Below are 25,307 nucleotides of genomic sequence, written 5' to 3'. Positions count from 1 at the left end.
TTTACACTTGAATGGTGCCTTTAATGTCCCATCGCTGAGTGTCCTTAGATCCCTGGGCTTTGCTGCTCTCTCCGTTAGCTCCGGACCGTTAGCGTTTGTGTATCCGGGGCTCTAATTAGTGACCTCCCTGTGCGCTTCGCTGCCTTTTATCTCCCAGCCCTGCGGCGCCGCCTCCTCCCCCCGGGGCAGGAGCTCAGCCCGGTCGCTGAGCACAAAGCCCTCTGGAGCCCTTGCAAGGCCGCCGGGTGCGGCGAGCGGAGCGCGGAGCGTGTGTCTCGGCGAGAGGGAAGCGCGGTGGCGGTGGCGGGAGGCGCAGTCCCACCGCGGCCCGCAGGGGGGAGCTCCCGGCCAAGGCGGCGCCGAGCGGCTGCGGGCGGGGAGGCGCCCGAGCCCGGCCCGGCCCTGCCCAGCGCAGCGCAGCCGGGCGGCGGCGAGCGGCGGCGAGCGGGGCCCCGGGCCAGCCGCTGCCGGGCCGCCAGCCGCACTCGGCCCCAGGGAGCCCGCCCGCCCTCGCCGCCGCCCTCGCCGCCGCCCTCGCCGCTGCCGGGCGCCGCTCGCCGCCGAGGACGGCGCGCCCGAGCCGCCCGCCGGAGCCCGCCCGCCGCCCCGCCATGGCGATCGCAAGGCAAGTGCTTTGTCTCTCTGCTCTCCTCTCGCTGCCGCACGCTCGCTCCCAGCCCCTGCGCTACTCCGTAGCCGAGGAGGCGCCGAGCGGCTCGCTCGTAGCCGACGTGGCCGAGGACGCGGGGCTGGCCCCGGCGCAGCTCTCGGCTCGCCGCGCCCGCCTGGCCTCGGAGGACGGCCGGCAGCGCTTGCGCTTGGACCGCGCCACCGGCCGCCTCGTCGTGGCCGAGAGGCTCGACCGGGAGGAGCTGTGCGCCCAGGCGCCCGCCTGCACGCTGCCCTTGGAGCTGCTGCTGGCCGACCCGCTGCAGTTCTTCCGCATCGAGGTGGCCGTGCGGGACGTCAACGACCACTCGCCCCGCTTCCCGGACGAGCAGATCACGCTTAGGATCTTAGAAAGGAGCGACCCCGAGTCGCGTTTCCCGGTGGTGGGTGCTGTGGACCTGGATATTGGCAGTAACAGCATCCAGTCTTACAGCATTTCTCCCGAGAACGAGTACTTTTCTGTCTCCTTTGGGAGTCAGAGTGTGGGCAAGAACTATGTGGAACTGGTTTTGGAAAAGCCCCTAGACAGAGAGGAGCAGGCAGAGATGAGTTTCAGTCTCATTGCTGTGGACGGGGGCTCTCCCCCGAGGAGTGGAACGACCCAAATCCGCATTGTCGTTCTGGATGTAAATGACAACCCTCCAATATTCACACAGCAGCTGTACCTTGGCCAGGTTTTGGAAAATGCCCCCGAGGGCACCATGGTTCTGAGTGTGCTGGCAACTGATCTGGATGTGGGTGTAAATGGGGAGATCTCCTACCAGTTCAGCAGAGGAGTGGGCCGAAGTGAAAAATTGTTCGCAATTGACCCCCAAAGCGGTGAAATTAAACTCATAAAGCCTCTGGACTTTGAGGTGGCACAAAAGCACGAGCTTGACATCCAGGCTACAGACGGTGGTGGCCTCTCAGCTATCTGCAAGGTACTGGTGGAGGTGGTAGATGTGAATGACCATGCTCCTGAGCTAGTGGTGAGTTCTTTCAGCAGCCCCCTCCCTGAGAATGCATTACCTGGGACAGTGGTCACCTTCTTCACTGTCAGGGACCGTGATGCTGGAGCCAATGGGAAGATCACCTGTGCCCTTGAGGACCAGCTGTCATTCTCCCTGCGGCCGGCCTATAAAAATTACTATGAACTGGTGACTGTGAGCACACTGGACCGGGAGGAGATGGCACGGTACGTCTTGACTATCATGGCAGAAGATGCAGGTTCACCTCCTCTCACCACCACCCAGACCTTCACGGTGGACATCTCTGATGTCAACGACAATGCACCTGTCTTCAACCAGACATCATACACCATGTATGTGCATGAGAACAATATTCCCACGATGTTGGTTGGAACCGTCCATGCCTCAGATGCTGACATAGGCCCCAATGCCAAGGTGACTTATTCCCTGGCACCAGCTCAACCCATAGAGCCGCCTCCCAGCTCTCTCTGCATCTCTGTGAACTCTGAGAATGGGCACGTATTTGTCCTACGACCTCTGGATTATGAGCAGCTGAAACAGATCGAGGTCTTAGTGATTGCCTCTGATGCAGGGTCTCCTCCTCTCAGTGCCAACGTCACTGTCCACGTTGTTGTGGTGGATGAGAATGACAATGCTCCAGTGGTGCTGCATCCAGCCCAGGACAGCAGCCCAGCATCCAGCGAGCTGGTGCCCATGTCGGTTGAGGCGGGGTACCTGGTCACCAAAGTGGTGGCTGTTGATGCTGACTCAGGACAGAACTCGTGGCTCTCATACCACCTGCTGAAGGCCTCTGACCCCGGTCTGTTTGTGGTGGGTGCCCAAAGTGGGGAGGTGCGTCTGAGGAGGCCAGTGACTGAGAGGGACACTGTGAAGCAGAATCTCATCATCCTGGTGCGAGACAATGGGCGACCTCCGCTGTCGGCCACAGCAGCACTGAGTGCACTTCTGCTCAATGACTTCTCAGATGTGCGCCTACCACACAGCAGCTTGGCCGCAGAGGATGACAGTGACTCCTTGACAACCTATTTAATCATTTCCCTGGTCTTTGTCTCACTGCTCTTTCTCGCATCCATGGCAGCATTCATCATTTGCAACGTGTGCAAGAGAAAGGAGCTGAAGGATGGGCACGTCATTTACGCTGCCAGCAACTTTCCGAGCACCCTGACTGATGCAGCCTCTGCAGGGACCCTTCCCCATCCCTACTACTACGAGATCAGCCTCACAACAGGTTCAGGCAACAGTGAGTTCAAGTTCCTGAAGCCCATCCTGCCCATCCTGCCACCACAGCACGGTGCTGTGGATGGGGGCACTGATGATGAGCAGGTTTGCCCCCAGATCCCTCTCACCATGGAGGATGTGACACCAGACAATGCAGGGATGCTCTCCACTGAAGAGTTCAACAGTCTTTCCTTTAACTAGGATAGAGTCAGGACAGCCAGAGCCTTCAGGTCTAGTGGCAAGAAAGGATCTGTGGCAATTTTTCCTCCAGAGCTCATCTGCGTTTGAAACTGCCATCATTGATTTTCCTCAAATTCTAACTCAGAAGAAAGTTTGTGTACCCCTTCAAAAAAACAAAACAAAAGTCACCCTCAGTCAGGTAATAATGTTTCAGGATTTTTATACCCATGTCTGACTCCTCCCAAAATGTATTTACTTCCAGTGCTCCTGGCCTAGTACTTGTGTCACTTGCTGTTGTTCAAAGCCATGGATCTCTTATTCTGTGCTGTAACACAATGGGAAGTTTTGGGCCGACAAATCAAATCCTCCCTGAAATGCGCATAGCTGTCATTCTCGTCAGGAAATTTCTTCACTGCGAGAGTGGTGAGGCACTGCAACAAGTTGCCCAGGGAAGTTGTGGCTTCCCCATCCCTGGACATGTTCAAAGCCAGGTTGGATGGGGCGTCGGGCAGCCTGATCTAGTGGGACGTGTCCCTGGCCATGGCAGGGGGGTTGAAACAAGACGATCTTTAAGGTCCCTTCCAACCCAAACTATTCAATGATTGTATGAAATCAAGGGAGTTGTGAGTACTGTGTTACAACATGGTGCATGCATAGAGCTGTTTCTTCTCTGGGTTCAGGATGTCTCTGAGATATTTGGGCTTTGTGTTTTGCCTTCTGGTCACTCTGTCTGTCCATCCAGCCGTTGTGTGACTGCGTATGCTGGACAAAGTCTGCCCAGGGAAGCAGGTAGTGGCTGACATCCAGAAATCGTGGGAAGCTGTCTTTATCTGCTTTTATGGGTTTGTGTTAGAGCATTACCTTCCCTTTTTCAGAGCATTACCCTCTCCATTTTCTCCTTCACATCTGTAAACTGTGTTTGAGCATTGTCTTGCCTCTTCCTCTAAGGAAGGACTGGCATCTCGCCTATAGTAATGTATTTTTTCCACTGGCCTGGAATATTCAGAAACCTCCCCATCGTGTTGTGCTGCAGTTACTTACTGTGTCCTTGTAAACCAACATACCCTTATGTGTAGAAGTGAAATAAAGAGAAAAAGTGAATTGCTTGTGTGGAGACAGCATTCTTTGAAGAGATGTTCCTCCTGGGTTTTCTCTGGTTTTCCAGAGGTTGGGTGTATCTTTTTCCTGTTTTCCCTTGACTGAGAACTGGATGTCTTGGGTAGATCCAGTTCTTCTGTTTCGAGGCATGGTCGATAGAGCATTCAGAAAAATGGTAGGGCACAGGGTGTTTCTGTCAGGCATCTGTGGGTCCAGCTAGATCAAGGTCAGGGAAGGCTGGTCCCTCCCTGAACAGGGACTCGGGGCGTGCAAAGGCCTTTGCAAAGCTGTGAGGTGGTGTTGGGGTGACTTATCCAACTCTCTTGACAGATCCAGCTGTAGATGACATCTGCGAAGTTTTCAAGCACAGAGTGTTTTGATTGTGAAAGTTTTGAGGGATGGATGGCATAAAGAAAGCATACATCTTCCTTTGGGTCTATATTTTGGGGAGCCCAAAGAAGTGGGTATTTGGTGAGTGAAAACTGCTGCCAGGAAGAGGTTTTGCTCTCAGGAAATGCATAGAACCTTCTGCAAGGCCCCCCTAAAAGGTAAGTCCTGTGCCAAGGCTGCTGAAGTGGTGCTGAGTGGAAAAACGTTGTTGAGGACTGAGTGATCCAAAATCCAGTTAGTTCAGGGAAGACAGAGGCTTTTGCTGTGTTGTGCTGCAAAATCCCTGGTCAGCAGGATAAATTCCGCCAGCTCATGGGAACACTGGAGCCTGGAGGCAGCACCCACGTGCTGCTGCTGGAGAGAAAGCCACTTGCAAGCAAGAAGTTCGCGGGTGAAGGTTCTTTAATGTCACACCAGAAATGAAGAATGGAACTGCTTTCTTGCAGGGAAGTCCTAAATGGACTTGCATGACTGTAACGGGAGCACTGTTTCTGCTCTGTGACAGGGGTCTGCAGGGTGTGCTGTGCATGGCTGGAGTCCTGCGTGAAGCTACTCTGCTCAGGGTTCCCCTCATCTAAAGGGACCGAGGATTATATATGCGAATCTCTTCTAGCAGTGGGAGCAATAATAAACCAGTTGTGAAAGACATGTGAGAGAGTGGCTGAGTCTTCCACCGAGATCCCTAGGAACCAGCACCTCCTGGTCTAAAACAGCTGCTTTTCGGTCAATTGAGCTCGAGGGTCCGGGTGTCTGATGCATCTCTGGCTGTTTTATTACGGTTTTACCCTGTGAGAGGGGGAAAGTTGTTTCCTGTCTCGGAGGGTCTGAACGCAATACTGAGCGTTCCCGAGGGTCTCGAAAGAGGTGCTGTTCAGGCAGTAATGTAGCGGGTAGGACTTGTCAGAGAGAAAACGGCGAATGCGGGTTGCGGGAGAGCCTCAGGTTCCGGCTGGAGAGGTCGTTTGATAATTCCTGCAGCAGGGTGAGGGAGCTGGAACGGGAGGCAGTGTCGGAGTGCGGCGTGTCGGTGCGGCTGGAGATCGTGGACGAGAAGGACAACGCGCCGCAGGTGCTGGAGCCGGGGCTGTTCCGCGTGGGGCTGCACAGCGGCGAGGTGCGCACGGCCCCAGCAAAGGCTCCAACACTGCCACCGACCGTGCCCGAGCCTGCCCGAGCCCAGGCGACGTCACCCGCCCTCAGCCCACAGCACCTCCGGGATGATTAAAAAAGTTATTTCCTGGAGCTCGTAGCGGGAGTAGCCGCGGGAGAAATCGATCCTCAGGGCCTGCGAAGAGTGCCCGAGGCTGGGGTTTTCTCCGATATCGTAATAGATCCCATTTCGCACTGCCCGCTTGTGTCCCGTACCAGTCACTCTACACACCCTCCATCTGTCCGATAATCCAGAAAAAACTTCTCCGCAGAATTTACTCCTTTATAAAGTTCCAAGTTAAACCTCTTGCAGCTGACACTTGAATGGTGCCTTTAATGTCCCATCACTGAGCGTCCTTAGATCCCTGGGCTTCGCTGCTCTCTCCGTTAGCTCCGGACCGTTAGCGTTTGTGTATCCGGGGCTCTAATTAGTGACCTCCCGGTGTGCTTCGCTGCCTTTTATCTCCCAGCCCTGCGGCACCGCCTCCTCCCCCCGGGGCAGGAGCTCAGCCCGGTCGCTGAGCACAAAGCCCTCTGGAGCCCTTGCAAGGCCGCCGGGTGCGGCGAGCGGAGCGCGGAGCGTGTGTCTCGGCGAGAGGGAAGCGCGGTGGCGGTGGCGGTGGCGGGAGGCGCAGTCCCGCCGCGGCCCGCAGGGGGGAGCTCCCGGCCAAGGCGGCGCCGAGCGGCTGCGGGCGGGGAGGCGCCCGAGCCCGGCCCGGCCCTGCCCAGCGCAGCGCAGCCGGGCGGCGGCGAGCGGCGGCGAGCGGGGCCCCGGGCCAGCCGCTGCCGGGCCGCCAGCCGCACTCGGCTCCAGGGAGCCCGCCCGCCCTCGCCGCCGCCCTCGCCGCCGCCCTCGCCGCTGCCGGGCGCCGCTCGCCGCCGAGGACCGCGCGCCCGAGCCGCCCGCCGGAGCCCGCCCGCCGCCCCGCCATGGCGATCGCAAGGCAAGTGCTTTGTCTCTCTGCTCTCCTCTCGCTGCCGCACGCTCGCTCCCAGCCCCTGCGCTACTCCGTAGCCGAGGAGGCGCCGAGCGGCTCGCTCGTAGCCGACGTGGCCGAGGACGCGGGGCTGGCCCCGGCGCAGCTCTCGGCTCGCCGCGCCCGCCTGGCCTCGGAGGACGGCCGGCAGCGCTTGCGCTTGGACCGCGCCACCGGCCGCCTCGTCGTGGCCGAGAGGCTCGACCGGGAGGAGCTGTGCGCCCAGGCGCCCGCCTGCACGCTGCCCTTGGAGCTGCTGCTGGCCGACCCGCTGCAGTTCTTCCGCATCGAGGTGGCCGTGCGGGACGTCAACGACCACTCGCCCCGCTTCCCGGACGAGCAGGTCACGCTTAGGATCCCTGAGACCAGCAACCCCGGCTCGCGTTTTCCTCTGGTGGTGGCTGAGGACTTGGATGTTGGCAGTAACAGCGTCCAGTCTTACAGCATCTCTCCCCGGAACGAATACTTTAGTGTTTCCTTTGGGAATCGTATTGACGGTGATCAATACTTGGAACTGGTATTGGAAAAGCCTCTAGACAGAGAGGAGCAGGAGGAGGTGGGTTTCATTCTTTTTGCAATGGATGGTGGCTCACCAGCGAGGAGTGGGAGCACCGAAATCCGCGTTGTTGTTCTGGATGTAAATGACAATCCTCCAGTCTTCACACAGGAGAGATATGTCGGCCGGGTTTTGGAAAATGCCCCCGAGGGCACCGTGGTTCTGAGTGTGGTGGCAACTGATCTGGATGTGGGTGCTAATGGGGACATCTCTTATCAATGGGGTAGCCAAAGCTCCTCTGCGTTTGTGATTGATGCCAAGAGTGGTGAAATTAAGCTCACAAAGCCTCTGGACTTTGAGATGACAGAGAAACACGAGTTTAGTGTGCAGGCCATGGATGGAGGAGGCCTCTCTGCTATCTGTAAAGTGTTGGTGGAGGTGGTTGATGTGAATGACAATGCACCAGAGCTGGTGGTGAGTTCCTTCAGCAGCCCCCTCCCTGAGAACGCGTTACCTGGGACAGTGGTTGCCTTCTTCACTGTCAGGGACCGTGATGCTGGAGCCAATGGGAAGATCACCTGTGCCCTTGAGGACCAGCTGTCATTCTTCCTGCAGCCAGCCTATAAGAATTACTATGAACTGGTGACTGTGAGCACACTGGACCGGGAGGAGACCGCATCATATATCCTTACTGTTGTTGCAGCAGATGCAGGGTCACCTCCTCTCACCACCACCCAGACCTTCACGGTGGACATCTCTGATGTCAACGACAATGCACCTGTCTTCAACCAGACATCATACACCATGTATGTACGTGAGAACAATATTCCCATGATGCTGGTTGGAACCGTCCATGCCTCAGATGCTGACATAGGCCCCAATGCCAAGGTGACGTATTCCCTGGCACCAGCTCACCTCACAGAGCAGCCTCCCTGTTCCTGCATTTCTGTGAACTCTGAGAATGGGCATGTATTTGTGCTGCGACCTCTGGACTATGAGCAGCTGAAACAGATCGAGGTCTTGGTGATGGCCTCTGATGCAGGGTCTCCTCCCCTCAGTGCCAACGTCACTGTCCACGTTGTTGTGGTGGATGAGAATGACAATGCTCCAGTGGTGCTGCATCCAGCCCAGGACAGCAGCCCAGCATCCAGTGAGCTGGTGCCCATGTCAGCTGAGGCAGGGTACCTGGTCACCAAAGTGGTGGCTATTGATGCCGACTCTGGGCAGAACTCGTGGCTGTCGTACCACCTGCTGAAGGCCAGTGACCCCGGTCTGTTTGTGGTGGGTGCCCAAAGTGGGGAGGTGCGTCTGAGGAGGCCAGTGACGGAGAGAGACACTGTGAAGCAGAATCTCATCATCCTGGTGCGAGACAATGGGCAGCCACCACTGTCGGCCACAGCAGCACTGAGTGCACTTTTGCTCAATGACTTCTCAGATGTGCGCCTACCACACAGCAGCCTGGACACAGAGGAGGAGGGCAACTCCCTGACAACCTATTTAGTCATTTCCCTGGTCTTTGTCTCACTGCTTTTCCTCGCATCCATTTCAACCTTCATCGCTTTCAAGTTTTGCAAGAGAAAGGAGCTGAAGGATGGACATGTGCTTTATGCTACCAGCAACTTTCCGAGTAGCCTGGCTGATGCAGCCTCTGCAGGGACCCTGCCCCATCCCTACTGCTACGAGATCAACCTCACAACCGGCTCGGGCAACAGTGAGTTCAAGTTCCTGAAGCCCATCCTGCCCAGCCTGCCACCACAGCACTGTGCCCTGGGCGGGGACACTGATGGTGAACAGGATTTTCCCGAAGGCCCTCTCACCACTGAGGATGTGGCACCAGAGAACTCAGGGATGCTCTCTGCGGAACAGTTCAATAGTCTTTCCTTTAACTAGCATAGAGTCAGCACAGCCAGAGGCTTCGGGCCTTGTGATAAGAAATGCTCCAGGGTATAACCTGTGGCAATGGTTTCCCTAGAGTTAATCTGCCTTTACAATTGGCATCAATTTTCCTACCCTGAAATTACCAAAATCAGAAGACAACGTCTCTCCTCCAAAACACTAAAAAAACTGAAAGAAGCTAAAGTCTCCTTAATTATGATGATAAAATATTTCAGCTCTATTACAGGCATTTCTTAGATGCTTTCAGAGTGGGCTTCATATCACTTGCTGTTGGCCAAGGTCATGGATCTCTTTTTCTGTGGTGTATTTCAATAGCAAGGTCCTTGCTAGAAATGCATGTAGCCTTCATTCTGGGTCAGAAAAGCAAGAAATTTCTGAGTATTGTGATAGAAGGTGATGCATGCATGGAGCTGTTTCTGCTCTGGGTTCTGGATGTTTCTGCATCTGAGATGCATGGACTCTGTGTGTTTTGCCTTGTGATGTCTCTGTCTTTCTGTCCAGCCATTGTGTGACTGCATACGCTGCAAAAGTCTGCGAAGGGAAGCAGGAGGGCGCTCGCATGCACACATTGAGGTGCACAGCATTCCAGGTCCGCAGGCAAGAGTGACATGTTGAGCCTTAGTTATGCTGTCTCATCTTGCATAGTGAAGAGCAGGAAAGGGTACGAGATATTCCTTTGACCTATATGGGTGGTGTGGGTATGCTGCCTCCTTGGGATTGCCTTGGAAATACGTAGCATGGCCTTGTTGGAATGGAATGGAATGGCAAAGCTGAAGTCCTTACATGCTTTTACACGACCTTTCACCAGCTTCATTGTTGTCCTCTGAAAGCAGACCTGATCTGATTTTGTGGGTTTGTGTTACAGCTTTGGCAATTTTGGATTTGCTCTTTCTCCTTCCACTGTCTGAAGCTGTGTAGATTCGTAGAATCATTTACTTTGGAAAAAATCCTTGAGAGTAAAGATTCCAACTGTTAACGTTGCACAACCTACTCCACCACTACGTATGTCCCTATATCCACCCAGGGCCATGTTCAGGGACGGTGCCTCAGCCACTTCCCTGGGCAGCCTGTGCCAATGCTTGACAGCCCTTTTGGTGTTACAAAATCCTTTGCAGAAGGGTTAACTCTACTCACTGTAACCGCAGAGCCTGCTGGCAGCACCAACTTGCTGCTGCTGGTGAGAAAGTCACCTAAGAGCAAGAAGTCTGCGTGTGAACATCTTTTACTATGGCACCAGTAATGAGGAACAGAATTGTTCATTTGCAGGAAGGTCCTAAAAGGGCTTGAATGACTGAAGCAGGTGGGACTCTTTCTTTCTATGACCAAGATCTGCATGGCTGCAGTCCTGCCTGGAGCGATTCTATTCATCGTTCTCAGCATTTAAAGGGATTAAATAGGGATTTCCTTGGAAATATATCAGCAGTAACGATGTTGAGATGGAAGAGGATGGAATGGAATAGAATAGAGTAGAATACTTTAGTTGGAAGGGAGATATAAGGATCATCTAAGTCCAACTGCCTGAGCACTTCAGGGCTGACAAAATGTTAAACAATATTTTCCTTGTTGGACAGCTGGAATACCTCTGGCCAGCTTCATTAGATGATCTAGAATGGTCCTGCTGTAACATTTGCAGGCTCCTTCAGTACTCTGTGAGGGCCCCCATCAGGCCAAATGGATTTGTGAATATTCAGCTGATACAGCTGATCTCTGACAATTTCAGCATCCATGAAGGAAAAGTCACTGTTCCCACCCTCATGGTCCTCCACCTCAGTGGACTAGGCAGCCCAGGGTTAGGTGACCATCTTCAACAAGTATCAATCCAATTTTTCTTGGACCACGTTCTACTATAAACATATTGAAAATGTCTGTCTTGGTGCCTGACACAGCACTGGCCAGTTTTGCCTCTAACTGAGCTTTGGCCTATGGTGTGTTCTCCCTGCATACACAAGCCACAGGTCTGCAATCTTCCTGCAACGTCTCATCTTGCTTCCAGAGATGATAGAATTTATTTCTCCGCTTGAGCTCCACGAGATTCCTGTAGGGCCCAGATGGACTTCTGCCCCTCTTGCTTGGCTTTTGGCACAGTGGCGTAGCCTGTTCATTGGCTGTAAGTGTAGAGTTGTGAAAACATGTTTGTTGTCTTTGTGTGGAGAGTGAGGAAACACCAGGAATTGCTTCAAAGGATTTTGTCTGAAGGTAGCATGGAGATGAACTTGGAAACAGGCCATTGGGTTTACTCTTGTCATTGTTGTTCTGAGTTGAGAGGCTTCTTGTAGTAAGTGGAAAGCTGTCCCACTATGATTTTCTGGGTTTGTGTTACAGCATTTGCTTTCTCCCTTTGGCCCTTTCTCTTTCTACTTTGTGAACTGTGTTTGAGCTTTATCTTGCCAATTCCTCTTAAGAGGGACTGTAACCTCATGTATAGTAAGAAAATGTTTGACTGGCAGAGAGTATTTGGAAACCCTCTCACAGTGTTGTGCTGTAGTTATGAACTGTACAGTTGTAATCTGGGACAGCTTTGTGTGTAAAAGTGAAATAAAGAGAACACGTGTATGCCTTGTGTGGAGACAGTAGTCTGTGGGGTTGTTCATTCTGGGAAAGCTCTGTGAATATTTTTCAAAAACTTTTTTCCTTCTATTGTCCCTTGGTTGAATTAAGGTTGAGCAGGGGCCTTTCTTCAGTTTGGAGACACATTCGGTAGAGCATTCAGGAAAGTTGTGGGAACAGGGATTTGCTGTCAGGCCTCTGTGGCTCTTCCAGGCACTGAGCTTCTGGCTGTAACAGGGCTAAGTTAGATCCAGGTCAGGGGGACCTGGTCCCTCCTCGAAGAGTGGCCTTGGGTGTGCAAAGGCCCTGCAAATCAGTAAGGTTGAGGAGTGAAATTTCCAACTCTTTTGACAGCTCTGGTTGTGGATGTAACTGTTTGTTTTTTCAACACCAAATGTTTTGATGCTAAATATTTAGAGGTGTGGATATCACAAAGACAACAGACATCTTCCTTTTGCGTCATCAGGAGGTGGGCATTTGGTGGGTGAAAACTGTAGCCAGGAAGAGGCTTTGCTGTCAGGAAATGTAGAGGACTGGAGCTGTGCCTTCTGCAAGGCCCCCATAAAAAGATAAGTCCTGAACCTGGTCTGATGAAGTGATTCTGAGCAGAAGACCATTGTATGTGGAGAACTGAGTGATCTACAGTCCAATTAATGTGGAAAGGCACAGACCTTTGCTGTGCTGTGTTGTGCTCCAAAATCCCCGGTCAGCAGCAGAAACTCAGCCAGCTCACTGGAACCATGGAACCTGCAGGCAGCACCCACTTGCTGCTAGAGAGAAAGCCACATGTGAACAAGAGCTCTACCTCCAAACTTCTTTTAGTGTGACAGCTGAAGTGAGGAGTAGAATCAAGTTCTTGCATGAAAGTCTTAAAATGGCTTGAATGACTGAAACGGGGTCAATCTTTCTTTTCTTTGATGGGGGTCTGCATGGCTGCTGTGCATGGCTGGAGCCCTGCCTGAAGTGTCTGCCCAGGGTTCTCCTCATCTACAGGGACAGAGCATTATCTCTGGAGATCTCTGATAGCATGAGCGACAATGAAGAAGGTGTGATTGACATCTGAAACAGTGGCTGTGTCTGTCTCAGTCTCACTGACACCCCGAGGAACCAGCACCTCTTGGTCTAACTCAGCTGCTTCTGGGATCATTTGATCTCGAGCATCCAGGTGTCTGATGCAGTTCCTAACCAGACAATTCATTATAGTTTTTACCATGTGAGAGGGGAAATGTTGTCTCCTGTATTGGAGGGCCTCAACAGGCTGCTGGACTTTCCTGAGGTGCTCATCAGAGGTACCGTTCAGGAAGCAATGTGGTGGGTAGGACTTGTGTGAGAGGGTGGTCTGTGTGAGAGCAGCTGGACCAGCATGTGTCTCATCTTCTGTAGGGGAAAGCTGTAAAGCACACTAGATTTTCCTTGGCCACTTAGAAGGATGTCTGGGAGCTTTGTCCTGGGATTTCCTTTGAAGGAAGTCAGAAGTACCGTGTTGAGGTGGAATGGAATGGAATGGAATGGAATGGAGTATTTTAGTTGGGAGGATTCTACCTGAATCTTCTTAGTCCAACTGCCTGAGCACTTCAGTACAGGTCAGACATCAAGGAATATTATGAAGGGCATTGTCCAAATGGCTCTGAAACACCAGCAGGTGTAGGGCACTGATTTTGCAGTCTTTCTAGAAATCTTGACCTTGCTTCCAGGGTTGACACAATATATTTCTCCCCTTGAAATCCACGAGGAGTTCCCTGTTTGGCTTCCACAAAGTTGCTGTGAGTGAAGTTTTGCAGATGCATCAGAGTTCATATGATGTCAACATTGGTGCAGAATCTCAGACAGGCTGAGAGGGAGCTCTGATTATGACCCACTCCTCTCATTCTCGTGTAGTCCATTCTGTAGGGGTAACATCTGGGGTATCCCTCGATCCAGCTCCTTATCTTCACCTTTTATCAGTGGCGCCTCTAGTAAGGGACATGGTGTGTTGCTCCAGCCCTGCTGTGGGGCAACCCTCACCAAAAAGTACGGACCCAAAGAACTCCAAAATCATACATCTGGCCATTTCCAACACACAAAACATATAGTTACTACATCTATAAGCTATCCAAATACAACATACAATGATTTATATTCACAGATCTTCTTAATACTTCTTTGAGGATCACCTCTGAGTCTTTGTTCTGTGGTTATGGTGTGATATGCGGAGGGGATACTCAGGGGCCAATTTGGTCATCCCGATAGGCAAACGATTGGCAAATACATAATGGACCCCTTGCTTTCCCATCTCCCCTCGGTTTCCCCATGGTGGTGCCTCCCAGATCCACTCTTGAACCACTATCATCCACTATAATCATCACAGATCAAGGAAAATGTCTTCTCCCTCCCCTTCTGACCGTTATTGTTTGTGTAACTGTGGGTTTAATTTGTGACCTCTCCTCTTGGATTCCTTGCATTTTATGTTAATCGCTGTGTCCGTGAATCCTTCCCCAAGTGCAGGACTTCGGGTTTGATCTCCTAGAGCAGCAGCGTCATTCTCGAGTGGTGTTGAGCGAAGGTGATGGGGAAGCATTTCCTTATAGAAACTTTCCCCTCTGGCACCAGCTCTCATATACCATAGAGGTTCTTCTCGGACCCGCCCGACTCGCTAAGGGTCCTGTGCTGATGAACAAGTGGAGAAGAGGAGGAAAAAGCCCTCAATGTGTCCCGTGGAAGTGGAGGATCTTGCACTGCCCACTCAGAGGAAAACCCCGAGCTGCGGATGAGGAGCTGGCGTTTAGGAGCCGGGCAGTGCTGCCCAGAGCCGCGCTCTGTCTGCGGGGAGGGAGCTGCTTCCTAGCAAAGAGAGAGCGTTCCCACTGCGCCTTTTGGCTCCGGCTGGGCACGGGGAGCGCAGCCTCCAGCAGCAAAGGCCGGGCTGGCGGCTCTGCCGCGGCTGAGCAGCAGAGGAAATATTCCCCCGTGCGACGCTGGGTGGGGGTGTTGGCCGCGAACCGGCGGGTTCCTGTGCCCGCCCCGGCTTTGCAGGCACCGGCGGAGAGAAAGAGCCGCGGGAGCCGCTCGGGAAGGGCGGCGGCACACGGAGTCGGGGAGCTCGGGGGCTTTCAGGCCCCTCAGCCCGGGACTGCTGACCAAATCCGCCTCGGACGCCGCTGGACGATGCTGGGAACGATGGAGGACGGGGAATGGCTTTTGTGGCGAGTGCGAGCGAGTGGGAGACGGAGCGGAGAGCGGCAGAGGCGAGTGATCTTGTTCCTTGTGTGCGTTTGCGTGTGTCAGAGCGGGGCCGAACCCCTCCGCTATTCCCTGGCGGAGGAGATGGAGAGGGAGTCGTTTGTGGGCAATATTGCAGAGGACCTGGGGCTTTCTCCGAGCCAGCTGGCGGCTCGCAAGGCGCGCGTTGTGTCCGAGGGGAACGAGCGGCTTTTCCACCTCAATCGAAACACGGGAGCGCTGACGGCAAAGGAGTCTCTGGACCGAGAGGAGATGTGTCCGAGGAGAGACACCTGCACCGTCTTCTTTAAGATAGTCTTTGAAAATCCGTTGGAGCTGATCCGAGGGGAGTTGGAGGTTCTTGACGTGAACGACAACTCTCCCGTTTTCCCGGAAAAGGAGGTGGTTTTAGAGATTGTGGAAACCACATCTCCTGGGTCCAGTTTCCCTTTGCAAAGCGCGAGGGACAAGGACGTGGGCAGCAACGGATTGCAGAACTACAGTCTTGGGACTAATTCACATTTCTCCCTCGATGTTGGAACAGAGAAAGGTGAAGTAACTTATGTGGGGCTCGTTCTAGAGCGGCAACTGGATCGAGAAGAACAGCCGCAGCTGAATTTACTCCTCTCCGCTAGCGATGGGGGCTCCCCGCCCAGGTCGGGAACCACACAGGTGCGGATCGTGGTGCTGGATGCCAATGACAACACCCCGGTGTTCAGCCGGGAGGTCTACGAGGTGCAACTGGCCGAGAACAGCCCCCCGGGGCAGCTGGTGGTCAGAGTCTCGGCCGCGGATCCCGACGAAGGGTCCTACGGGAAAGTGCGATACAGATTCACCCAGATATCAGAGCGGTCGCAGGAGCTCTTCCAGCTGAACCCTGACACCGGGGAGATCCGGGTGGCGGGAAACGTCGACTTCGAGGAAGCAAAGAACCACAAGATGGTGGTGACAGTCACCGACGGCGGGGGTCTGTCTGCGCACTGCAAAGTGCGGGTGGAGGTGCTGGATGTGAACGACAACGCCCCGGAGATAACGCTCACCTCCCAGTCGGTCTCCGTTCCCGAGGACGCGCCGCCCCGCACCGTGGTGGCCCTGTTGAGCGTGCGGGACCGCGACTCCGGCGACAACGGCAGGACGGAGTGCTCCATCGACGGGGACTCGCCCTTCATGCTGACGGGCGGCGGGGATGAGTACTACGAGCTGAGGACGACGGCGGCGCTGGACAGGGAGCGGGCGGCAGAGTATAACGTGACGGTGAGAGCCGCGGACCGGGGCAGGAGGCGGCTGAGCTCCCGGGCGAGCCTGCGGGTGCAGGTGTCGGACGTGAACGACAACGCGCCCGAGTTCACGCAGGCGGTTTACACGGCGTCGGTGTCGGAGAACGAGGGCCCCATGGTCCGCATCGGCAGCGTGAGCGCCACGGACGCCGACGCGGGAGCGAACGGGCGCGTGAGATACGCGCTGGTGCGGCAGGAGGGCGCGGAGCAGCCCGCGGTGTCGGTGAACGCCGAGAGCGGCGCCGTTTTCCTGCTGCGGCCGCTGGACTACGAGCAGGTGCGCGCCTTGGAGGTGGCGGTGCGCGCTGCCGACGGCGGCTCGCCGCCGCTGAGCGCCCAGGCGGTGCTGCGCGTGGTGGTGCGCGACGAGAACGACAACGCGCCCGTGGTGCTGCACCCGCCCGCCGAGAGCAGCGGCGCGGCGGCGGGCGAGCTGGTGCCGCGCTCGGCCGAGGCCGGGTACCTGGTGGCCAAGGTGGTGGCGGTGGACGCGGACGCGGGGCAGAACGCGTGGCTGTCGTACGAGCTGTGGAAGGCGACGGAGCCGGGGCTGTTCCGCGTGGGGCCGCACAGCGGCGAGGTGCGCACGGCGCGGGCCGTGGCGGAGCGGGACGCGCCCCGGCACAGGCTCGTCGTGCTGGTGCGAGACCGCGGGCGGCCGCCGCGCTCCGCCACCGCCACCCTCGGCATCGCCCTGGTCGGCGGCTTCTCCGACGCCCATCTGCGGGGCGCCGAGGAGGCGCCGGCCGCCGAGCCCGAGGGGCCGCTCACCCTCTCCCTCACCGTCTGCCTGGCCTGCGTGTCCGCCCTCTTCCTGGCCACGGCGGGGGCCGCCGTGGCGGCCAAGGTGCGGCGGGCCCGGCGCAGCGCGGCCGAGAGCTTGCCCGCCTTCCCGCAGTCCGCCCCGCCGAGCAGCGCGGGCTCCCTGCCCCGCAGCTCCGTCTACGACGTCTGCTTCGCCGCCGGCAGCCTCGACGGCGACTTGCGCTTCCTCGGGCCCCTCCTGCCCTGCTTCCCCGCCGGGCTGCCCCCCGGCCCGGCCGAGCAGCGGAGCTCGCTCTGCTCCACGGAGGCGGCCAACCTCGGCGACGACGGCGACCGGGCTGCAGAGGTGAGGGACCTGCCCGGGCCGGGGCGAGGCGGGGAGCGGGGAGGGAGCAGCGCGGGGGGCTCGGGGTGTCGCTCACGTGGGGAGTCTCGGTGTTGTGGCTCTGTGGGTGGAGGAGCCCCAGGGTCGGGAGGAGAGGGCGGAGAGGGTCTGAGAGCCGCTGGTGGGGGCGTCCCAGGAGGATCTGTTAAGGGTCAGCTGCTCCCCAAGTACTGACTTATGGGGGTCTTGGGCACCCAGTTCTCAGTGTTGCCCTTAGATCAAGTGTATCAGCGCAAAGGAGGAGGGCAGCTGCACCTCGACCTGGTTCTCAAAACCATCGAGGTTAAGGAAGAGAGGGGACTAACGTCTCGACCTCCTGGTTCCACCTCCTCTGTCTCTGGAAAGAGAACAGTAGCGTTCTCCGTACAGCAGTGACTGACGGGTCCTTTCAGTCCCTCGCTTTTGCCTCCCTCCAACGCCCAAATTACAACCCGCGCTCTCCGTTCTTGCAGGACAGAGCTCCCATCTCCGCAGACACGGCTCGCAGACGTGTCGAAGCAGCTTGCACTGCAGACAGGGGGAAGGAGCTCCATGGCAATTCTGATCCAAACCCTTGGCTCCCCACTCAGTAAACGAGGGGAAAGGCGAGAGTGTCTGTCGTCCCTGGCCAGCGTCCTCACAAGGAAAACACCGAAAAAAGGACCAGGGAAGAACAAGGTTTCTCTGTGAGAGAGCAAACCCATTCTCCTCTTCAGCATTGTTTTCTTCATATAAGTATTGTGTAATTGTGACATAGACGGAGGACGAGGACTGTGTTGCATGTTGATAAATCCGAGACTCCGTGCGTGACTGTGAGAGCCTTCTTCCTTCTAAATGTTAAGGGAAATCTTGAAACCTGGAAGCGTATCTTCAAGATAGCTTTTTCCTACATCACCTTTTCTGAGTTTATTTTTGTTTTGATAGCGTTCTGTAATCATGTCTCCATTCTCTGCACTCCGTTAAAACCGATTTAATTAGAAACGATTGACAGCGGCACTCCGCACATTTGAGCAGGAGTTCACTGATTCCTCAAACTGTAAAGCGTGGGCTTTGAGCAACGTATTCGTTTTCTTTTATAAGGTAAAGTGCAAGATAACATTTCCGGATTGTTGAGTATAAAGTAATAGAGAATTGAAAGTGCTGTTTGTTTTTTTGCAGTGAAACAGGCTTTTACACTCAGCTTGAGGCACTGTAGAGGACAGGGCGTAAAGTAGCTTTCTGTTTTCTTCTCCCTTACTTAATCGATAATGAGCTATGAAGTGTATGTGATATTTCCTATCTGTCGCACATTTAAACAATCAAATGCCTGATGTAAATGAACGCAATAAAAAAACCCTTGCAACTCCCTCGGGTTTGTGGAGGATCACTAGTCCAAGCAGAATTCCGAGAATCAACCCGTGCATTTTGCAGTAGATTTGATGCAGGGAAAATCAAAGCGACTTAGAAGCAGGACATTCTCAGAAGGCGAAGCAAGGTGGAGGGCGATTTTCTGTGGGAAGCAGAGGACCGAGAGATGCTGCTCAAAGCGCCGTCGAGCGGTCTCCCTGTTTGGAATCGGAGGGAACAAACTCGATCGATTCTTGTAGCAAGTTGCTCTTTCCTATGAGACCCTTTTTGTTCATCCAATGCAATGATTATATCACCTTCTAGTTTACAAAGATTTTGTTTGAACGTCTTCAAGGTGGTGCCTTTAATGTCCCATCGCTGAATGTCCTTAGACCTCTCGCTCTCCTCTTCTACCTCCATTTCCCCACAACTGCATCTCCAAGTACTCTCTTGTGTCCTCCCTTGAATGAAAATGATCTGTTTTTATTCACCCCACAACAGGCTTTGCCTATTCCTAGACTCCCTGTCAAAGGGCTCGTAAACACTTTAATCTTTCTACTGAGTCACTTTCTGATAATGTGGGATGATCTCTTTGGGCCCATTCGCGTTTACAAAGTTTCAGGAAGAACATCTTGCAGTTGAAACTTGAATGGTGACTTTAATGTCCCATCGCTGCATGTCCTTAGATCCCTGGGCTTTGCTGCTGACTCCGTTAGCTCCTGCTGGTCGGTGTTTGTGTATCTGGGGCTCTAATTAGTAACTTCGCTGTGTGTTTTCCTGCCTATCATCTCTCACTGCCTGGCCGCGCTCCCCACACCCTCCACCTCTCCATCAATATAGGATAAACTTCCCCCACGGAACTGCTTTACAAATTTGGGGCTTGAACCTCTTGCAGGTGACATTTGAATGGTGCCTTTAATGTCCCATCGCTGCGTGTCCTTAGATCCCTGGGCTTTGCTGCTGTCTCCGTTAGCTCCGGACCGTTAGCGTTTGCGTATCCGGGGCTCTAATTAGTGACCTCCCTGTGTGCTTCGCTGCCTTTTATCTCCCAGCCCTGCGGCGCCGCCTCCTCCCCCCGGGGCAGGAGCTCAGCCCGGTCGCTGAGCACAAAGCCCTCTGGAGCCCTTGCAAGGCCGCCGGGTGCGGCGAGCGGAGCGCGGAGCGTGTGTCTCGGCGAGAGGGAAGCGCGGTGGCGGTGGCGGTGGCGGGAGGCGCAGTCCCGCCGCGGCCCGCAGGGGGGAGCTCCCGGCCAAGGCGGCGCCGAGCGGCTGCGGGCGGGGAGGCGCCCGAGCCCGGCCCGGCCCTGCCCAGCGCAGCGCAGCCGGGCGGCGGCGAGCGGCGGCGAGCGGGGCCCCGGGCCAGCCGCTGCCGGGCCGCCAGCCGCACTCGGCCCCAGGGAGCCCGCCCGCCCTCGCCGCCGCCCTCGCCGCCGCCCTCGCCGCTGCCGGGCGCCGCTCGCCGCCGAGGACCGCGCGCCCGAGCCGCCCGCCGGAGCCCGCCCGCCGCCCCGCCATGGCGATCGCAAGGCAAGTGCTTTGTCTCTCTGCTCTCCTCTCGCTGCCGCACGCTCGCTCCCAGCCCCTGCGCTACTCCGTAGCCGAGGAGGCGCCGAGCGGCTCGCTCGTAGCCGACGTGGCCGAGGACGCGGGGCTGGCCCCGGCGCAGCTCTCGGCTCGCCGCGCCCGCCTGGCCTCGGAGGACGGCCGGCAGCGCTTGCGCTTGGACCGCGCCACCGGCCGCCTCGTCGTGGCCGAGAGGCTCGACCGGGAGGAGCTGTGCGCCCAGGCGCCCGCCTGCACGCTGCCCTTGGAGCTGCTGCTGGCCGACCCGCTGCAGTTCTTCCGCATCGAGGTGGCCGTGCGGGACGTCAACGACCACTCGCCTCGGTTCCCGGACGAGCAGGTCACGCTTAGAATCGCGGAGAACAGCAACCCGAGACTGCGTTTTCCTCTGGTGGGGGCTCGGGACCTGGATATTGGTAGCAACAGCGTCCAGTCTTACAGCATCTCTCCCGAGAACGAGTACTTCAGTGTCTCTTTTGGGACTCGAACTGAGGGGGACAAATATGTGGAACTGGCCTTGGAAAAGCCTCTAGACAGAGAGGAGCAGGCGGAGATGAGTTTCAGCCTCATTGCTGTGGACGGGGGCTCTCCCCCGAGGACTGGGACTACTCAAATCCACATTGTTGTTCAGGATGCAAATGACAATGCTCCAGTCTGCACGCAGGAACGCTACATTGGCCACGTTTTGGAAAATGCCCCTGAGGGCACCGTGGTTCTTAGTGTCGTGGCATCTGATCTGGATGCAGGTTCTAATGGGGACATCTCCTACCAGTTCAGTGAAGAGGTGGACCAAAGCGAATCAGCGTTTCTGATTGATGCCAAGACCGGTGAAATTAAATTGAAAAAGCCTCTGGACTTCGAGGCAGCACAGAAACACGAGCTCAGTGTTCGGGCGACAGACGGTGGGGGCCTCTCAGCTATCTGTAAAGTGTTGGTGGAGGTGGTAGATGTGAATGACAATGCACCAGAGCTGGCGGTGAGTTCCTTCAGCAGCCCCCTCCCTGAGAATGCATTACCTGGGACAGTGGTTGCCTTCTTCACTGTCAGGGACCGTGATGCTGGAGCCAACGGGAAGGTCACCTGTGCCCTTGAGGACCAGCTGTCATTCTCCCTGCGTCCAGCCTATAAGAATTACTATGAGCTGGTGACTGTGACCACACTGGACCGGGAGGAAATGGCACGGTATATCCTGACTGTCATAGCAGCAGACGTGGGCTCACCTCCTCTCACTACCACCCAGACGTTCACGGTGGACATCTCTGATGTCAACGACAATGCACCTGTCTTCAACCAGACATCATACACCATGTATGTGCATGAGAACAATATTCCCACGGTTCTTGTTGGAACCATCCATGCCTCAGATGCTGACATAGGCCCCAATGCCAAGGTGACCTATTCCCTGGCACCAGCTCACCTCACAGAGCAGCCTCCCTGTTCCTGCATTTCTGTGAACTCTGAGAACGGGCACGTGTTTGTGCTGCGACCTCTGGACTATGAGCAGCTGAAGCAGATTGAGGTCTTGGTGATTGCCTCTGATGCAGGATCTCCTCCCCTCAGGGACAACGTCACTGTCCGCGTTGTTGTGGTGGATGAGAATGACAACGCTCCACTGGTGCTGCATCCAGCCCAGGACAGCAGCCCAGCATCCAGCGAGCTGGTGCCCATGTCGGCTGAGGCGGGGTACCTGGTCACCAAAGTGGTGGCTATTGATGCTGACTCTGGACAGAACTCGTGGCTCTCGTACCACCTGCTGAAGGCCACTGACCCCGGTCTGTTTGTGGTGGGTGCCCAAAGTGGGGAGGTGCGTCTGAGGAGGCCAGTGACAGAGAGAGACACTGTGAAGCAGAAGCTCATCATCCTGGTGCGAGACAATGGGCGGCCACCGCTGTCGGCCACAGCAGCACTGAGTGCACTCCTGCTGAATGACTTCTCAGATGTGCGTCTACCACACAGCATCCCGGACCTAGTTGACGACAGCGACTTCTTGACAACCTATTTAATCATTTCCTTGGTCTTTGTCTCACTGCTCTTCCTTGCATCCATGGCAACCTTCATCACTTGCCAAGTGTGCAAGAGAAAGGAGCTGAAGGATGGACATGTGCTTTATGCTGCCAACAACTTGCCAAGCAGCCTGGCTGATGTAGCCTCTGCAGGGACCCTGCCCCATCCCTATTGCTATGAGATCAGCCTCACAACAGGTTCAGGCAACAGCGAGTTCAAGTTCCTGAAGCCCATCCTGCCCAGCCTGCCACCACAGCACTGTGCCCTGGGCGGGGACACTGGTGATGAACAGGTTTTTCCCCAAGGCCCTCTCACTGCTGAGGATGTGCTACCAGAGAACACAGGGATGCTCTCTGGGGAAGAGTTCAATAGTCTTTCCTTTAACTAGGATGGAGTGAGAAGTAGAGTCTTCAGGCCTCTATGATGCAGAGGATGCTGTGCTACAAACTGTGGCAATTTTTCCTCCAGAGTTCATCTGCATTTGCAATTAGTAGAAATGATCTCTGTCAAATTCTTAGTCCGCAGAAAGGTTGTCTTCCCCTCCAAAAACCAAGCGAAATGAACTAAAGGCTCCCTCAGACAGGTAACAAAGTTTCAGCTCTGTTACAGCTATTCCTAACCGCATTACCGCTTTGAGAAGAGATGGTAATTCCAGTGCTCCCGGCCTATGTCTTGTCTCCCTTGCTGTTGGGCAATGCTGGGGATCTCTTATTCTGTGCAAGGTGAATTTCGGGCAGCATTATCACATCCATGCTGAAATGCAGGTAGCCCTCATTCAGGTCTGAAAACCTAGGAAGTTGAGAGTGCTGTGTGACAACGTGATGCATGTCTGGGGGTGTATCTTCTCTGGGTTCTGGATGTCTCTATCTCTGAGATGTGTGGGCTCTGTATGATTTGCCTTCTGATTACTGTGTCTGCCCATCCAGATATTCTGTGACTGGAATAGAATATCATTGAACAGAATATGTTAATGTGAAGGTATCTACTAGGATCATTTTAGTCCAAGTGCCCGACCACTTCAGGACTGTCCAAACGTTAAAGCATATTATGAAGGGCATTGTCCAAATGGCTCTGAAGCATGGATAAGTGTGAGGCATCAACTCTGCAATCTTCCTCCAAAGTCTGAGAGCCTTCCAGAGATGACACAATTTATATTTTTCCCCCAGAGGACCCCGAGTAATTCCCTATTGGGCACAGATGGACTTCTGCCCCACTTTTAACATATTGCCATTGCCTGCTCATAGACTGTAAGTGTAGCGAGTTGTGAAAACTTGCTCATTGTCATTGGGTGGAGTGCATTGAAACTCAAGAGGTTGCTTCTGAGAGCCGTTGAATTTAGGTTCTACTTTTGTCATTATTATTCCTTAAGTGAGATGCTTCTTCATGAGAGTGGAAGGCTGCCTCGGTCTGATTTTCTGGGCTTGTGTTGGAGCATTTGCTTTCTCCTTTTTGCCCTTTCTCCTTCTGCTTTATGGACTGTATTTGACCACTATCTTGTCTCTTCCTCTGAAGAAGGACTGTTACACCATCTGTATTAACTGATTGTTTGGCTGGCATGGAAAAGTCCTCCCAGTGTGTTGTGCTGCAGTTATGAACTGTACCTTTGTAAACTGGGACAGCCTTGTGTGTAACAGTGAAATAAAGAGAACACAGTCCTTGTCGAGGCATTCATTCTGGGAAAGCTCTGTGAATGTTTTTTGCAAAGGTGGGAAAACTGTTTCTCCTGTTGTCCCTTGGCTGAGTTTGGTCTCATCATTGCTGTTGTTGAATTGAGAGTCTTCTTGTTGGGAGTGAAAATGTGTCCTGATTTGGTTTTCCTCTTAAGAAAGACTGTCACCGCAATTACACTAGAGGTTTGTTTTAATGAATGCGATGTGACTCAGAATACTCGGGAAGTGCATGCAGTGTGTTGTTTTCTCCTCCATTTTTTATCCTGTGAGAGACAGGCTGCTCTTGGAGGCAGCTGTGGGCATCTCCTGAGCATTGCGTGTGCATTTGCTGCAGCTCACTAAGAGGTCTGTGGGAGACCTTCTAACTCAGAAGGAAGTTTGTCTCCCTCTCCTAAATACAAATGAAAGTCATAAAATGCTCTCTCAGTCAGGTAACAACATTTCAGTTTTGCTACAACTGCTTCTGAGATGCTTCAAGAAATGGTTTATTTCCAGTGCTCCAGCCTAGTTATTATCTCCCTTGATGTTGGGCAAGGCTGTGGACCTCTTAATCTGTGCTGTAATGTGATGAACATGTTGTGCAGACAAATCACATCCTTGCTGAAATGCACATAGCCCCCTTTCTGGGTCAGAAAAGTAATGAGGTTGTGAGTCCTGTGTTTTAAAGTGATGCATGCTTGGGTATGTTTCTTCTCTGAGGTCTGGGTGCCTCTGTCCATGAGATGTGAGGGCTCTGTGTGTGTTTTTGCTTCTGGTCACTCTGTCTCCCCTTCTAGTCATTGTGTGAGTGCATATGATGCACAAAGTCTGCCCAGGGAAGCAGGGAGGTGCTCACATGCAGCTGTTGTTGTGCACAGCATTCCAGCTCAACAGGCAGGAATCACTGATCTTTTGAGTAACAAAATTTCATGTTCTTTAGCAGTAAAATGCATGGTATCTTTCTTGTGTGAGTAGAGCTGTGTCCTTTGGAGTTTATTTGAAATATATCAGTAATAATGGGGATGGGATGGGATGGGATGGGATAGGACAGGACAGGATACCATACAATATTTTAATTGGAAGGGACCTACAAAGATCATCTGATCCAACTCCCTGACCACTTCAGGGCTAACCAGACAGTCAAGAGTATAATGAAGGGCACTGTCCAAATGCCTGTTGAACACTGCCAGGTATGGGGCATAGACCATCTCTACAGGAACCCTTTTCTGGGGTTTGACCACCTCCTGTGTTAAGAAATGCTTCCTCATGTCAAGCCTGAACCTCCCCTGATGCTGCCTTGATCGATTCCCACATGTCATGTCACTGGATATGTGGAAGAAGAGATGAGCATCCTTTTCTCCAAACTAGGAAGACACAAGTCTTTAGCTACTCCTCAATGGACATTTCTTCCAGCCCTGTCACCAACCTTGTAGCTCCCCTCTGGATGCATTCCAGTATGTTAATGTCCTTCTTAGGTGGAGAACTGGACACAGGATTCAAGGCGAGGCTGTATCAATGCTGAATAGAGCAGGGTAATATGACTGGCTGGTTATGGTGTGTTTGATGCCCTCCCA

The 25,307-nt window shown here is 54.5% G+C and overlaps 4 protein-coding genes across 4 annotated transcripts; all 4 read left to right on the top strand.

The window, feature by feature from the left end:
* The first annotated feature begins 611 nt into the window (after positions 1–611).
* On the top strand, positions 612–3,069 carry LOC138727259 (protocadherin beta-15-like). Its single transcript, XM_069869553.1, has one exon. The coding sequence runs from the start codon at positions 612–614 to the stop codon at positions 3,054–3,056; it is 2,445 nt and encodes an 814-aa protein (XP_069725654.1). The 3' UTR covers positions 3,057–3,069.
* Positions 3,070–6,602: 3,533 nt separating this feature from the next.
* LOC138727258 (protocadherin beta-15-like) lies at positions 6,603–9,035 on the top strand. Its single transcript, XM_069869550.1, has one exon. The coding sequence runs from the start codon at positions 6,603–6,605 to the stop codon at positions 9,033–9,035; it is 2,433 nt and encodes an 810-aa protein (XP_069725651.1).
* Positions 9,036–12,813: 3,778 nt separating this feature from the next.
* Positions 12,814–17,588, top strand: LOC138727257 (protocadherin beta-15-like). The gene is made up of 3 exons (XM_069869549.1): positions 12,814–12,877; positions 14,068–17,250; positions 17,431–17,588. Exons 1-3 carry the CDS (start codon positions 12,814–12,816, stop codon positions 17,586–17,588), a joined length of 3,405 nt encoding a protein of 1,134 aa, XP_069725650.1.
* Positions 17,589–20,030: 2,442 nt separating this feature from the next.
* Positions 20,031–22,472, top strand: LOC138727256 (protocadherin beta-15-like). Its single transcript, XM_069869548.1, has one exon. It carries the CDS (start codon positions 20,031–20,033, stop codon positions 22,470–22,472), a length of 2,442 nt encoding a protein of 813 aa, XP_069725649.1.
* Positions 22,473–25,307: the final 2,835 nt, after the last annotated feature.

This window comes from Phaenicophaeus curvirostris, chromosome 15 (assembly GCF_032191515.1).
Source record: "Phaenicophaeus curvirostris isolate KB17595 chromosome 15, BPBGC_Pcur_1.0, whole genome shotgun sequence".
Classification (NCBI taxonomy): Eukaryota; Metazoa; Chordata; class Aves; order Cuculiformes; family Cuculidae; genus Phaenicophaeus; species Phaenicophaeus curvirostris.
Note: the sequence above shows the minus strand (reverse complement) of the source record. Positions and strands in the feature narration are given on the sequence as shown.